The sequence below is a fragment of the Hyla sarda genome, chromosome 5, assembly GCF_029499605.1.
Source record: "Hyla sarda isolate aHylSar1 chromosome 5, aHylSar1.hap1, whole genome shotgun sequence".
NCBI lineage: Eukaryota > Metazoa > Chordata > Amphibia > Anura > Hylidae > Hyla > Hyla sarda.
The window spans coordinates 263305288-263322065 of NC_079193.1; the positions used below are offsets into that span (position 1 = coordinate 263305288).

Consider the following 16778-nt stretch of genomic DNA (forward strand, 5'->3'; position numbering starts at 1 on the left):
TATTAAAATAGTGGACAAGTTGTTACTATTAAAATAGAGTGGTGAGCACACAAAAAAAAATAGAATTGCTCATGTTTGTGACATCATATATCAGAAAAAAATGAAATACAAGCAAATAAAAGGCCGATATAAACAAAATTGTATTAATAAAAACAACAGATAATGGCACAAAAATTAGACCTTTTTTAAAGTTAGAGGGGTCAGAATATGGCAATTTTAAGCAAACTTATTTTGTTGTTTTAATAAAAAATTTAAAAAGGCTATGTAAAAATGGGTATAGTCGTAATCGTATTCACCCACAATGAAAGATAACATATCAGTTTAACCATGAAGCGCACTGTGTAGAAATGAACCCCTACAAAACAAAAAGATTTTTGGTTGCGCCATGCATTGTATGGTAAAATTAAAAGTACAATTGGTCACTCGATGGAAAAATAAAAGGGTTATGTCTGCGCATGTTATCCTGCCTCGTTGGCCTGACCAAAAAAGCCCTAAGGGTCGATCTCCACGGCGGAATTCTGCCTGAAGTGAAAGCCCAATACACTTCTATTGGTTTCCGCACTCCCATTGACACTTCGGAATTTCCGCTTGTGGAATTCCGTCAACGGGAGTGCAGAAACCCATAGTGTATTGGGCTTTCACTTCAGGCGGAATTCCGCCAGCAGAAATTCTGCTGTGTGAATAGACCCTAACACAAACATAGTCAGACTAGACAGCAACATTCTGTCCACTATAGCCTCAGCCTCCTTTTCAGGATTGTCTCATGTTCCTGTAGAACATACTGTAGACTTTGTATATGTGTATCCCAGAAAAATAGTTCTTCATACAATTTTTCTGGGAGGTACCTTTGTTCACTGGGGAGATCCAGCTCCGTATAGAATCCTGTTGTTTCACATGTTTATGCCTTCTTCTCCCCTTTACCCAGTTTAGCCATAACAAAAATATTATTTTTTACTTAAAGGGGTATTCTGGCTTTATACATCTTATCCCCTATCCAAAGGATATGGGATAAGATGTATAATCGCAGGGGTCCCGTTGCTGGGGACCCCCGCGATCTTGGTGCAGCCCCGGCATTCTGTGCCAGGTGCTGCCTCCAAGACGGGGATGTCACCCCATGGCCATGCCCCCTAGTGACGTCACACCATGCCCCCTCCCATAGACCTAAAACGAGGGGCACTAAGGGACATCACACCATGCCCCCTCCATTTATGTCTATGGGAGGGGGCGTGGTGTGATGTCCCCTAGTGACCCCTAGTGACATCACGCAAAGCTCCCTCAATTTATGTGACGTCACTATGTGTCTCTGAGGCAGCGCCCGGCTCAGAATGCTGGGGACTGCACCGAGATCGCGGGGGTCCCCATCAACGGGACCACTGCGATTATACATCTTATCCCCTATCCTTTGGATAGGGGATAAGATGTATAAAGCCAGAATACCACTTTAATAAAACTCATTGTAGTATGATATGCTATCTGGGGTTTTACACAGGACAGGAGGTAAACCTTCTTAATATAGTTAATAAATACATGTCATATGCATGTACTTTTTTATTTTCAGGTTAGTGAAATGGAAGTCAATGGTCAGTTTGAATCAGTATGTGAGTCGGTTTTTAGTGAACTAGAATCTCAGGCGGTGGAGGCACTGGATCTTCCGATGCCCGGCTGTTTTCGAATGAGAAGTCACAGCTATGTTAGAGCAATTGAGAAAGGATGTTCCCAAGATGATGACAGTGTGCTGCTTAGACCATCATCACCTCCACGCACAACAACTACAGTGAGGACAATCCAGAGCAGCACCGGTCAGTACTAGTGCCTTTTATTATCATATTCTTTCCATGGCTTAATTTTAGCCATAATTTAAAGTGCTAATAGTTAATATGCTCACAAATATAATTTATATTTTATAAGCAATGCTTTGTTATTAAAATTAATTGATATGTGTGGAAAATTTCTGCATTTGCATAAACAATTTCAAGATGCAGTTTTACATTTGCATCCCAAATGTTTTGTCGTCAGTAACAAGGTATTTTATAACTTTTGCCATTCAACATTCCATATTTCCATGTAATCAGAGAAAATAGAACTAGTTTAATAATGAAACTTAATAAATGGTATAAATAATAATGGGTTGTGTTTCCTGCACAGGAAAACATGGGCTGACATTCTGCATATAGAGGGTGCCGGCACAAAATGCCAGCGCTAGGGCCACTCAGAAAGTCTCCATAGTCGGCAATTCATTCCTGAGAGGATTCCACTGAAACAATTGCCATGTCATTTCTTTTGGTGGAGGCTGGAATCAGGATATCCGCAGCAGATGTTTCCACAGAGAAAACTCTATCATGTTCATGGTGCAGCAGAAACCCATTGAAAGCAATGGAACTCTGCTGCAATGGAATTTCTGAGTGGATTTTTTCTACTGGATTCCCCTCAGAAATTCCATCATGTAAACATGGCCAAAGAATACAACAGATTTATCGAACAGCATGAGCCCCTGTTTTGGCACATTCTCAGTTGTTTCAGTTCACCCTGTCTAAGAATTGAAAGGTTTTTTGTTATCTCCCAAAAAGTATATTATATAAAGTATAGTATAGTATATAAAGCTGTAGAACTTTTTATTTACAATCAGTGGGGGGAAGTCATCAAGCTGTGCTTACGTACATGACTTACGTACACTGTTTTCCATGGTGTAAGTGTTTCTTATGTGTGACACATTTATCATATTTATCAAATTTGGCATACATAAGAAAAAACACTTTTTTAGCATACATAAGCAAACACCAATAAATGACTTCAGAACATCACTTTGTAGCACGCCCTCTTCTCCTCTGACTTTTCTGCTCTGAAGCCGAATTTTTGACAAAAATGTGCGATATATATGTATTTATTTCATTTTTTTTACCACTTTTTTTACCCCAAACGTACTCACCCATTTTTTGTATGTTTTTTTTTCTCATTTCAGTTCTGTGTATGCAAAGGACAACTTTGGACTTCAGTGACCAGCATTTTTTTTTTGTTTAATATTAATAAAATGGTTAACTAGGGCTTGTGCGGGAGGGTTTTTTGGAATAATTTATTTTTAAACGTGTGGTGTTTTTTTTTTTTAGTTTTCTTAACAGGATTAGTAATGGAGGCTGTCTAATAGACGGAATCTATTACTAAGCCGGGCTTTGCGTTAGACACAAAATAAGCTAGCACTATCCCCCCAATTATTACCCCGGTACCCACCGCCACAGGGGTGCCAGGAAGAACCGGTGCTAACAGGACCGGATCTTCAAAAACGGCACTCCTGGGCCTAGGCGGTTACAGGCTGGCTTTATTTAAGCTGGTGAGGGCTGGTAACAATGGTCCTCACCCACCCTGGTAATGTCAGGCATTTGCTGCTTGGTTGGTATTGTGCCGAGAGTGAAAATACGGGGAACCACACAAATTTTTTGCATAAATAATAAAATAATTTTAAAAAAGGCATAGGATTTCCAGTATATTTATTCTCAGCACAATGCCAACCAAGCAGCAAAAGTCTGACATTACCAGAATGGGTTAGGACCATTGTTACTGGCCCTCCCCAGCCTAAATAATGCCAGCCTGTTACCACTTAGGAGCACCATTTTTTACGCTCCAGGCCTGTTGGTACCCGCTCTTCCCAGCACCCCTGGGGCGATGGGTACCGGGGTAATAATTGGGGGACAGTGCTAGCTGTTTTTGTGACTAATGCTAAGCCCGACTTAGTAATGGATTCCATCTATTAGACAGCTTCCACGATTAAGAAATCGAAAAGAAAAAAAAACACCACAAAAATTTATTCCAAATAAACACTTCCTCACAAGCCCTCGTTAACCATTTTATTAATAAAAAAATAAAAAGAACGCTGGTAATTGACTTAATCCACCGAATACAAAGAAGTCCTCCACACGGATCTGAAATGACAAGAAAAGAACATGAAAAATAATACACTTATGGTGCCTCCAACCGTTGCTAAACTACAACCCCCATCCCATGACGGGAGTTGTAATTTAGCAACAGCGATCCTCCAGTTTAGCAACAGCTGGAGGCACCTTGCTACTAAACTACAACTCCCATCATGGGTGTTGTAACTTAGCAAAAGCTGGAGGCACCCTGTTACTAAACTACAACTCCCATCATGGGAGCTGTAGTTTAGCAACAGCCAGGGAATCCCACTTATCCCCCACCCACCTGCGCCGCATGACTACAGCTCCCAGCATGTCCTTACTGTAAGGGCATGCTGGGAGTTGTAGCTGTGAGGCGCGGGCTGGTGGGAAATGTGCGGACAGGTGACAAGAAAGCTTGTCACCCACTTGCACATCTCCCACCTGCCTGCGCCACAAGCTCTCCACTCTGCTCTCCGGCCGGGAATCATGAATATGAAACTACGGCACTGTAATATCATATTCCCGCCCGGAGCTGTGATTGACCATGGGGTCTTGGCCAATCACAGCTTAAGGAGGGAAATATGAAACTACAGTGCCATAGTTTCATATTCCTGTGAGCTGGCCGGGGAGCAGAGTGCTTGTCACCTGCGTGCACCACACAACTACAACTCCCAGCATGTCTTTACTGTAAGGGCATGCTGGGAGTTGTAGTCATACGGTGCAGGTGACAAGCGCTCCGCTCCCCGGCCAGCTACCATGAATATGAAACTTCGTCACTGTAGTTTCATTTTTCCCTCCTGAAGCTGTGATTGGCCGAGACCCCTCGGCCAATCACATTTCCAGGCGGGGAATATGAAATGAAAATGCCGTATTATTATATTTATGGTTCCCAGCCGGTTCCGCTCCCCACCGCCCACCCACATCTATCACCTGCTGCCCCCCCCCCCCGCATACACCCACCGCCCCTTATTTACCACTCGCCGCCTGCATATACCACCCACTGCCTGACCGCATTTAACACCTGCCAGCTAGCTATTGCTAGACTACAACCCCCAGCATGTCCTCACTGTAAGGGCATGCTGGGAGTTGTAGTTTTACAACAGCGGTTGGTATATGTGGGCAGCCAGTGATAGATGGGGGCGACGAGTGATGGATGCGGGTGGGCAGCGGGTGTTAGATGCGGGCCGGACTTTTACGGGACTTTTTGTAAACCAACTTTTTTTTGGTGTAGATTTGAGACTTTTTAGGCCACTTTCAACTTTTTGTGCGACTTTTAAACAAAAGTCATAGTTAGTAAATCCCTTCCGACAGCTAAGTAAAAAACAGATCTCATGTAAAACAGCTGGATTATAAGAAGTCGCGCAGGCTGGTGTACCATTAAAAGTGCGACTTTTTCACGACAAATATACACCAAAAATCCTGTGTAAATCCCTTGATAAATTCCCCCCATTGTCTATATATAGCCATAAAGCCTCTTTAAAGGAGTACTCCGGTGCACACTTTTTTCATTGTATCCCGTCCGGGCTGCAAAATAAAAGAAAACACACTTCATCTTACCTGCCAACGAACCCCGGAGCTCCGGTACAGGTGTTCGGTCCCTGGGCTGTATTCTTCTTACTTCCTGTTAGCCCGGCACGTCACACGGAGCTTCAGCCTATCACTGGCCGCAGCGATGTCCCGCCTCGGCCGGTGATAGGCTGAAGCTCCGTGTGACGTGTCGGGCTAACAGGAAGTAAGAAGAATACAGCCCAGGGACCGAACACCTGTACCGGAGTGTACCGGAGCTCCGGGGGCTCATTGGCAGGTAAGAGAAAGTGTGTTTTCTTTTATTTTGCAGCCCGGACGGGATACAATGAAAAAAGTGTGCACCGGAGTACTCCTTTAACTAACTTATATCCCATGAAAAACAAGAAGTAGCTGCTCTGTGTGGAATATAAGTTTTTATGCTTAGCAAACACATGAGAAAGCAGCAGAGATTGTCTTCTTATGGGAAAAGGACATGCACTGGCAAAGGATTTCTGCACAAAAGCCACCACACAGGCATATAGTGTGTAAAAATGGACAATTTTATTCACTCTGGGCCATCGTGATCTTTTAGAGATTACATAATAAAGGATATATCAGTATGTTTTCTTCTTACCAATGCTTCCCTTCACATAGGCACAATGACCCAGATTGATCAATCTGCCTGAAACCAAAACTAATTTTGCCCATAACAACCAATCACAGCTCAGCTTTAATATCTAAACAAGCTCTGATAAAATGAAACCTGAGCTGTGATTGGTTGTTATGGGCAAAGCAAGTTTTGGTTTCAGGCACTTTGATAAATCTGGGCCATTGTGTAGGGAGAAGCCTGTCAATCATCAGTGGGTGGGCGGAGCCAGCGACAGCGCTCCCAAACAACAAAACACTACGGTGTCATGAAGAGACCACCAAAAACTGTGTGTCTGCCCCTATGTTATGCTGCTTTCCGCAAGGGCCACATAACCTACCAGAAAGGTTCCCTTTAAATGACTTCTGAAGGTGAGTGTTAATACAGTGGTCCCTCAACATACGATGGTAATCCGTTCCAAATAAACCATCGTTTGTTGAAACCATCGTATGTTGAGGGATCCGTGCAATGTAAAGTATAGGACAGTGATCTCCAACCTGCAGACCTCCAGATGTTGCAAAACTACAACTCCCAGCATGCCCGGACAGCCGTTGGCTGTCCGGGCATGCTGGGAGTTGTAGTTTTGCAACATCTGGAGGTCCGCAGGTTGAAGACCACTGGTATTGGAAGTTATACTCACGTGTGCCCGCCGCTCCGGACCGTCACAGCTGCCCTGGATGTCGCCCTCCATGGCTGTCACCGTGTCCCCGTGGTGTCCCCGATGCTCCGGGAAGGTCTCCGCTGCCTGGGAACGTCGCTCTCCGTCACCGCCATCATGTCGCTATGCACGCGCGCACGTGCGAGGCGACGTGATGACGACGAAGGAGAGCGCCGGCGATGCAGGGGATCCCGAGGAGTACGCTACAGAGCCCCGAGGACAGGTAAGTGATCGTCAGCGGACCACACGGGGCACCGTAAACAGCTATCCGGCGGCAGCTGAAGCAGTCTGCTCTGCCGGATAGCCGTTTATGCGATGGCCCCGACATACAAAAGCATCGTATGTTGATGCTGCCTTCAACATACGATGGCCTCTGAGAGGCCATCGTATGTTGAAATGATTGTATGTCGGTACCATCGTAGGTCGGGGGGTCACTGTATATGTATTCAGTTTCTTAGCAACGTACACAGTCAGCTGAAAGTTATAGACGACACATAATAAAGCAGAAGGTTTCGTGGAAGTTTCTTTCTTTCTATATTGTGGTAACAATAGCAAATCAGCTGCCCCTAAAGTTATATTTATAGATGAATACTGATCGCATTCCTAATGTGAAACTACAATATGGTTAAAAAAGGAAAAAAAGAGAAAAAAAAAAGAACAATACCACATACAACACCATTTGTTTCAGAGAAAGGACAGAATACTAATGACCTGTACAGTTGCTGCTTATTGATCCAAGTCTATGATTTCAGCACAGATCAGCAATCAATAAGTTAGCTGAAGGTGAAGAGGCAACGGCAGAAGTAAATGGAAGATGTGTAAGGTGTCGGTGCCATCCCTAAAATGATGGCTTTAATGACTTTATTTATGAAGTCCTTTCCAGGACTTATTTTGCCTTTTCAGTAGCAGATCCGATTAGGAATTATCCATAATTAATGAGGGAACGAATCGGAATATTTTCTCATTTGCATCCCCTTAATTATAAAGTGATGACAGCAAGGAAAAGCCATGCCAAACACATTCACATGGAATATAAAACAGATGTTGTTTTGGTACTCTGTGATACCGAGAGGATACTTGCATTGCTCAGAATAACTTCTTATTTCATGTCAGTATCGGGGTGACATGTTGATAAGAATTTATAGCTGGCTAGAAATGCAAGATTTGTGACAAAGGGCATTTGACGGGATTTGAACTTTTAACATTGCCAAAGGAAAGACAAATTATTGGATTTAAAAAAAAAAACGTATGCGCATGTTAATAGAGTAATAGATCGCGCAGAAACTGAATGTGACACTTAGCATTGCATTCAGTGTACCCTCTATTGGGGAGATTCATCAACATCTGTGCAGAGGAAAGGTTGACCAGTTGCCCATAGCAACCAATCAGATTGCGTCTTATTTTTCAGAGGCCTTGTTAAAAATGAAAGAAGAAATCTGATTGGTTGCTATGGCAACTGGTCAACTTTTCTCCTGCACGGGTTTTGATAAATTTCCCTCATATCTTTAATCACTTGGATCCAGACCTATGCCATACCCCATTCATTTCAATAAGGGGACTGGAGTCAGCCGACTGAAATCACGAGCTCCAGTCCTCTCTCCGTGCAGGTGGAATATAAAAAGTAAGACTGCCACTGCAACTAATATGCACGTGCTTTTTAATTCACACATCCCGTGCCTACAAAACTTCCTTCAAGGCCTGGTCAAGAAAAGAGTGGCTAGTGAGGCTACAAAGCAACTACACCCCACTCCTGGAACTGCAGAAGCACAGATGAACTACAAGTAACAGTAACAGTAGCCTATGCAGGAGTGTTATACAATGGACAGTGAGTAACTAGCTGAGTAAAGAAACTAGGGAGTACAGATCCCCCAATGCAGATACAATACAGATCCCCAATAACTGGAAATATCCTTATTCTAGCCTTGTTGTGTGCTGAACATTCAAGATTGTGAAGTGTACTACTCTACTACAACTTGCATTGCATATCGGAGAAAATTGTATTGGTTTAACGGAAGTTTAACCCCTTAAGGACTGAGCGATTTCACGTTTTTGCATTTTTGTTTTTTCCTCCTTGCCTTTAAAAAATTTTGCCAAAAAATCCACGGCAAAACGGAAAAAAAAATTCATTGTGCGACAAACTTGAAGAAAAAAAATGCCATTTTGTAAATTTTGGGGGCTTCCGTTTCTACGCAGTACATTTTTCGGTAAAAGTGACACCTTATCTTTATTCTGTAGGTCCATACGGTTAAAATGATACCCTACTTGTATAGGTTTGATATGTGTATTTTTATTTACACTGTTTTATTTTATTACTAGGAAATGCCGGGTGATTTAAACTATTAATTTAGAAGGGAATACCTGAAAGGGTTAACTTGTTTTTTACACTTTTTGTTTGTAAGCTGTTAGGTGCCATAGAGACCTATCAGCTTGCAATGGCTGATTTCATTCACAGACTGCTGCCTTGCCGTTGCATGGCAACAATCAGTGAAATCGGTGATTGATTGCTCCAGCCTGTAACTCAGGCTGGGAGTAATCAATCGGAGCCCGGACGCCGCCGGAGAAGGTAAGAGACCTTCTTCTCTCCGGGTAGCTGATCGGGGCCTCGTGATTTTATCCCGATGACCCCGATCAGCCCGACTGAGCAGCCGGGAAGCATTTAGTTTCACTTTCGATGCGGTGCTCAGCTTTGAGCACCGCATCGGAAGGGTTAATAGCGCATAGCCGAACGATCGCGGCCGCGCACTATTAGCCGCGGGTCCCGGCTGTGAATAGGTGCTGGGACCATCCAGCTATGACGCGGGGTCCCGCCGGGACTTAGGACGTTTATGAACGTCCATTTGCGGGAAGGGGTTAAAGGGGTACTCCCCTCCCCAACGTTTAGAACATTTAGTTCCGAATGCTGGTGCGAGCTTCTGGGGTCGCCACGCCCCCCCATGTAATGTCACGCTCCGCCCCTCGTGATGTCACGCCCTGCCCCCTTAATGCAAGTCTATGGGAGGGGGTGTGACAGCCGAACTAAATGTTCATAATGCTGGGGAGGGGAGTATCCCTTTAAAGTAAAGGAGGAATTGTTATTGTTGTTACCTTTTGCTCTACACCTGCCTCCATCTCTACACCCTACTACTACCCCAATTTGCCGCAAAACGCAGCACACTTCAGGGACCAAGCACTCCTGTCGACACCCCTTATGCCTGTATATCTTTGACAAAACCATGCAACAAGGAAGCCCAGATAGAGGCCTCTTTTTACCACTGTGTCTATCACAAATGGAATCCCATTCTGCAGTCTGCTGGATCCTGCCTCGTGGTTGTTGCAAAAAATACTAAAAAGACATTAGGTTTGACACCAGCATTAGAGTCTTCTCTAGTCAGCATTGCTGAAGGCGTACGGTCACAAGAACAAATTAGGGCAAACTACTTTATTTTTACATTCAGTTAGCAAACAATGTATAGTTACATTAAAGGTGTACTTCGGCCCCAAGACATCTTATCTCCCTATCCAAAGGATAGGGGATAAGATGTCTGATCGCGGGGGTCCCACCGCTGGGGACCCCCTCAATCTAGCATGCAGCACCCACCAGTAAGCACTGCAGGAAGCGCTGGAGGCTCTCAGTGTTATGCCTCCCGACCACAAAGATGGAGTATTGTAATGTCACGACTCCGCCCCGTATGACATCACGCCCCACCCCCTCAATGCAAGTCTATGGGAGGGGGCGTGGTGACACGCCCCCTCCCATAGACTTACATTGAGGGGGCGGGACCCTCGCGATCAGACATCTTATCCCCTATCCTTTGGATAGGGGATAAGATGTCTTGGGGCCGAAGTACCCCTTTAAGGTCTAAGTCTACATGTTCTATTGTAGATTGCAAAAAAATCCAAAATCTGCATAACATTTATGTAACATAGAGAGAGAGAGAGAGAGAGAGGGAATTAAAGGGATGAATGGATAGTTTACTAATTTTCATGTAACAAAATGTCACAGTAACCATATGAATTTTCTACCCCCAGTAGAAAATGTTCATCTCTTTTTTTGACTTTACTCTGCAAAGCGTGGGAGTGTTAGAATTATTTGAAGGTGTTGTACTGCAAATGTGTTTTCTTCAGAGAAGAGCCTTTGATAATAGTGGATACTGTTAGTTTCTGAGTAAACTGTGACATAGACTTATTACTTGAAATCATATAGATTATATAAGATTATTGCAGTGGCTATGCTGAGATATACAGTATTTTCCTTGAGTAATGTACAGTCTAGTTTAAGGAATTTTCTAGAAATAGAAAGCTTTTCATTTTGTGTATTAATGTATTGTCCATAAATGCAGTGCATGTTATAAAAATCACAATTTACCTAAATATGTATATCCTGAGAAAGTGAAAATGTATGGATCCAGTGACACAGTTGTTGACGGCACTGGCTATTGAGGTGAATGAATATAGGGTGTAGGATACAGTTCATGATGCCAGGGCACCATTAACCTCCAAGGTCTAAAGAAGAAATTAGCTTTTCCTGGGCCAACGCAGGATGACACTGATGCAAGGTTACAGATAACTATCTTTAGTGTTGCAGGAATTAGCAAATCCTTGACAGTACAAACTTGTACTGCAGAGGGATGTGCAGAGCGTAACCCGGGGAGCCTATCGCCTTGCTGAGACTTGTAGTAGGTGAAACTTAAGATTAGTGATTATGGCAGCCCACGCTGGATTTAGATAGTTTGTGCTGACTGAAGACTATGGGGGGGGGGGGGGGGGGAGGTAGTTATGAAAAGTGGAGTAGGTGAACATCTTTTCACTACATTAATTCATGTGGTGGAAACTGTGTACCTGCACAAGATTTACTACATGGTGCAGGGCCTGTGATAAATCTGGTGCTGATTACATTTCTTACATCAGAACTCCACTTTGTATGGTGTTTTCCCTGCGACTTTTTAACCATGCGACAATTATTTGACTTTTTAATAACGCTGTTCCCAGTTTGTAAGCTCTGTTTATTTGGTGGTTATTAGTGCCCATTTTGGTGGGTTGCACAACAGTATGCAACTTTTTTTTTTTTAAGTTGCAGTTTCATAAATCCCTGACCACTGCTAAAAAAATAACCACGTCTACAACAGCAATAATCCAAAACACAGATAAATGAATAGCAAAAAAGTCGCAAAAAAAACATTGCAACAAATTTACCCAAGAAAGCCAGGGTAAAGTGCTTTATAATACCCCCCTATGTTTCTCCCCAAGGACTATGTGCAAACCGCCAGGCTTTGACTTTCACCTGTGCACTGGGGTTTTCCTGAGATTGGTATGGCTGTGGACTTTATGCTCTTTCTTCAGGTCTCCTCACTCTGTTCGTCAGCTCTTCAACCCCTCGAGATTCTTCTCACTCTTTCCTCTCACACTTAACTGAAAACCTCCACACTCCAACTCAGCTCACACTCAGCTCTGCACTAGAACGGAACACAACTCCAGACTGTTCACAACTGAACAGCTCCTCCCCCCTACACAACATAAAGGCCAATGTTGGAGGGGTCCCATTGGGGCGTCAGGGTCACCTGGTCACTCTACAACATTCCCTTAAGGGTACAGTATATAATTTAACACAAAATAACACAGGAATAAAACACAGTATAATGAATTACACTATGGAGCAGTGGGCCCAACACAGAGACAGTAGGGATGCCCGGGACAATCTTTAGCCCACAGGACTGAATTTGGGTCTGGGACACCACACAGTCTTGCCCATTTTTTCTTCCTTGCATGACATACTTTGAGTACTACCCTCACGTCATGCCAGGGCACCCTGCACTGGCCTCAATGTTAGTTGGAACGAGACTGTGGTGTCCCAGTTCAGCAGTTCTAGCTGCTCCCCACTAGAGAGTTGTTGGGTGGCTGAGATGCTTAAGCTTTGCTGGAGATGTGAACTGTATATTTCAGGTACTGGAGAATCTTGTACGTATATTTCATTTTATTAAATTAAAGGTTTAGGCATACACTAAATGCAGAGTATCCAGAGTGCTAGGGTTAATATTTCTCACATGTCCTCCAATGAACATAAAGCTGAATAGTAATTTAGTCATATGTCAGTTCCTGACCAATAATTGCAGAAAATAGTCCCTGGTCCCACTTTTCTTTCCTGGAAAAGTGGGAGGACTGGACATAGCTAGAGTTACATGTATTTTATAGAAAAAGGGGGGGGGGGGAGCTCAACGCAGATATCGTAGTAAGAAAGCCTAAACCGAGGATACTGCATTGTACCTACCCTTGTGCCAAAAGGATAATTTAGTAACAGAAAAAGATGCAGTCCTACTAGGTATAGGGGAAACAGGAAAAAATAGAAGGAATAAGAAGAAGTGTCTAAAACATAAATAAATAAATTGTATTTATTGAATGATAGTCTCAATGTTGTTCTAAAGTCTGGGCAGGGCCCTTGCCACAGACTAAACAAAATATATTAAAAGAATATTAAGACATATATTGTACATAAAATATACATAAAATATGCACTGTTGCGGGAAATAGATTGTTAAAAAGTCTTGAGAATAAAATATATTCGGGCTAGTTGGTTAACAATGTCAAATAGCAGTTTTGGGAGCGCTGGAGGCTCCTGAGTAAATGCCCACTGTAACAGTTTGTGCGTGTATTAGCGCTGATGCAAGAAGAACAATAATCCTCTATCTCCGACAACACGGAGACCGGGTAAATGAGGAACAAAGTTAGAAGATCAGGCACTTAGTGCCTCTTACCGGCTCCTGGCCGAGGATGATTGCCGGCATACGGCAGCGTGTGCAGATGTATTTGTGGTACGTCCCCTTTGACCCGACGGCACGGGAAGATATAGGAGAGACGCACGAAGTCCGATGGTGGTGATGTCCTGGATGCCTCTCAGTCCCGGTAGCACAGGAGCAGATGAGAGAGGGGTCCGGTATTGAAGATGAGTCGCAGCGCTGTGAAGTGCCTCTCTGCCCCGACGGCACGGTGTCAGATGTAGAGGTGAGGATAGCCCAATAGGTGTCCCGATCAAAATGCAAATTATAGCAGTCACGGGGAGCTGGGTCCCCTTTTTCAATGGTAACAATGCAAAAGACTGAAGAACTGATTGTATGTTTACATACAGATATAGTTATAGATACAGTTCACAAAGATTACAGCGCTCTAGCCAATCCAAACCCAACCACGGTCCACTGAGGCTATTGCATATAATGGTACAGAACTCAACATCTGTGATTGTTGAAAATGCATTCAGCTTGTTTAAAAAATGCTACATTTTAGATGTTCTATGGAACCATTTTCAAGCATTACATTACATTTTTGCCATGATCTGATTTTGAGTGCTGCGCCACTGTATATGACATATATGGTTATACAGTATATAACCAGGGAATAGCGGTTGTATTTAATCCATTGTGATATCATTACTTCTATAACAATTCTGTAACTCAGGAGCTTTGAGAATATCTGACTTTGGTACATGACTTCTTACTAAGTTGTTTGAAGTTACAATTTACTATGACACCAGCCATTTGTTTCATTAATATTGCTCACAATGATCAAGGCGAGCTATGAAGTTTATCAAATGAACAAGAACAATATTGTACATATATTTTGCCTTTAACTCAGGAGACCCCTTTGCTGCTTTAATAAAAGAAAAGAAAACTCCAGATCAGGTCCTTTGAAAATTTCTGATCAAAGTTGTTATACTAAATGCAGTCACCGCATGTTTATTTGTATTTTGGGCATTGGCATGTTTTTTTTTTTTTTTGTCCATTAGGTAACTTCATGCTCTAAAATGTGATCCAGGTTTTTTTTTTTTTTTCTAGATGTATATTAAAGGGGTACTCCAGCGCTAACACATCTTATCCCCTATCCAAAGGATAGGGGATAAGATGCCTGATCGCGGGGGTCCTGCCGCTGGGGACCCCGTGAGCTTGCACGCCGCACCCCGCTAAAATCAGTCCCCGGAGCGTGTTCACTCCGGGTCTGATTACTGGCGATCACAGGGATGGAGCATAGTGATGTCACGGCTCCGCCCCCATGTGACATCACACTCCACCCCCTCAATGCAAGCCTATGGGAGGGGGCGGGACAGCTGTCACGCCCCTCCAATAGACTTTCATTGAGGGGGCAGAGTGTGACGTCACACGGAGGTGGAGCTGTGACGTCACTATGCTCCGTCCTCATGGTCGAGATGGACTCAGCCTGAGGACATCCAGCGGTTCTGGAAGCCGCTAAAGGTGGGTGCTGCATGGTAGATTCTGGGGGTCGACAGCGGCGGGACCCCCGCGATCTGACATCTTATCCCCTATCCTTTGGATAAGATGTCTAGGGGCGGAGTACCCCTTTAAGAGAGGTAAGTTGGCTATAGTAAGGTATACAGACAGAGTGACAGGTACCGTGAGAGGTGGTAGTCTAAGGGATGAGGCCCAGAGGATATTAAGAGGGTCGGCATAGGAACAGTTACGATGGGCTCAGGGAAAGGATTTGAAAAGGAAAGGGAAGGGACTGTTGAAGAGTGACAGAGGAAGAGATTTATGAACAATGTCAGGGACAGGGAACAGTAAGAAGCATTGAGATGAGGGAGGATACTCTTGAATAGAAAAGAGTAACAGGGAAAATATGAAGAGTGAAAGGACCAGAGAACAATAAAAGGGGGTTTGGATAAGGGAAGGTTGAAGAAAAAAGCAACAAAAATTGGACATCCAGAGTGGCGCCTATACCCAAAAAATTGGACTGATCTGACATCTGGTGTGGATGTGGATGTCACATCTCTCCACACCAAATGTCAGATCAGTCCAATATTTTGGGTATAGGCGCCACTCTGGATGTCCGGTTTTTGTTGCTTTTTTCTTAAACTTTACGATACCGATACTTTGAAGTTACGGGTAGAGATGCCGAGGCAACCACCCTGCAAGATATCCTGACTGCACAGCGAGTCTACAGGCTAATGGAGGTGTTTTGCCCTCAGCACAACCCCATATAAGGATAAGGAGATTTACCCCTTAGGTGGCACTACTACTTAAGTTGTATTTCACTAGGAGTGCGCCTCTCTTTTTTTCTTTAGTCTACAGATTATGGATAAAGGAAGGGATTCATAAAGAGATAACAGTGGCAAGGAATAGGCTAAGGGAAGGGACTCTTGAAGAGATAACAGTGGCCAGGACCGCACTGAGACAAGAGACACATGAAGAATGAAAGGCACATAGAACATTTACAGGGTTTTGTCTAATGTACGGGACTTCTAAAAAGCAGGTGGTGAAGCTGGTGGTATAACTATGTGGGGGTTGTAGTATAGAACTCTCATAGTAATGAGTAAGGACTATAGTATAGTACTCAGAGTATGAATGAGCAGGGGGATATAGTAGAAGAAGTACTATTATACATAGCATCATTATTACAACCTGTGTAGTGTTACATAACTACTTCCTTAGGTTAAATCCTACAATGCACTGGCACTACAGGTAAATACTCTGGACAGTTATAATGAGTAATGTGTAGTCAAAGTAATAACAGCCAGAAAAGTTCTGCTAGAAGTGCTGTAGACCTGTGCCCCTGCCCCAATCCCCCCACACTCCACCCCCACCAGGCTAGGACCTTCATTGACATGTACAAGCCTGGATTAGGGGCTAAAGTCCAAATACTTGGCAGAACGATAGCAGTAGCTAATGATGAAATATCAAAGTGGTATTTGTTGTAATACAAATTGTAATTATGTATCATATCCACATCTCCCTAGCACCCAGCTGTGAGTGCACACGAGGTGACTCCTTATTGTATTGGGGGGTTTAATTATGAGACAAAATGCTTTTCCTGCCTAAGCCTACTCCAATCCTCTTCACTATTTTCCACTTTTATGAAGCAATTCAGCTTGTAGTGATATGTTCTGCTGCAGTAACCTTTCCTACAGATGGTGTTTTGTAGATCATAAATATGATTGCAGGTCTTGAAATAAGCATTACAAATAGCACAGCTGTATATCACGAAACTGAATAGAAATATACATACAATTCTATGTATTGAAATGACAGGGAGAGAGAGCTGGTGGATTCAGTGCAAAATGTTCCTATATACCAGATAATTCAAAATGTTCCTATATACCTGA

At 43.4% G+C, this 16778-nt stretch overlaps 1 protein-coding gene across 6 annotated transcripts in view; it reads left to right on the forward strand.

The window, feature by feature from the left end:
• DLGAP1 (DLG associated protein 1) overlaps positions 1 to 16778 on the forward strand; it is a 668048-nt gene that overhangs the window by 471164 nt on the left and 180106 nt on the right. For all 6 annotated transcript variants that reach the window (XM_056521639.1, XM_056521637.1, XM_056521640.1 and 3 more), the window contains one exon: positions 1559 to 1799. In XM_056521639.1, coding sequence (XP_056377614.1) covers positions 1559 to 1799 — 241 coding nt within the window. The remainder of the gene's footprint in view (positions 1 to 1558; positions 1800 to 16778) is intronic.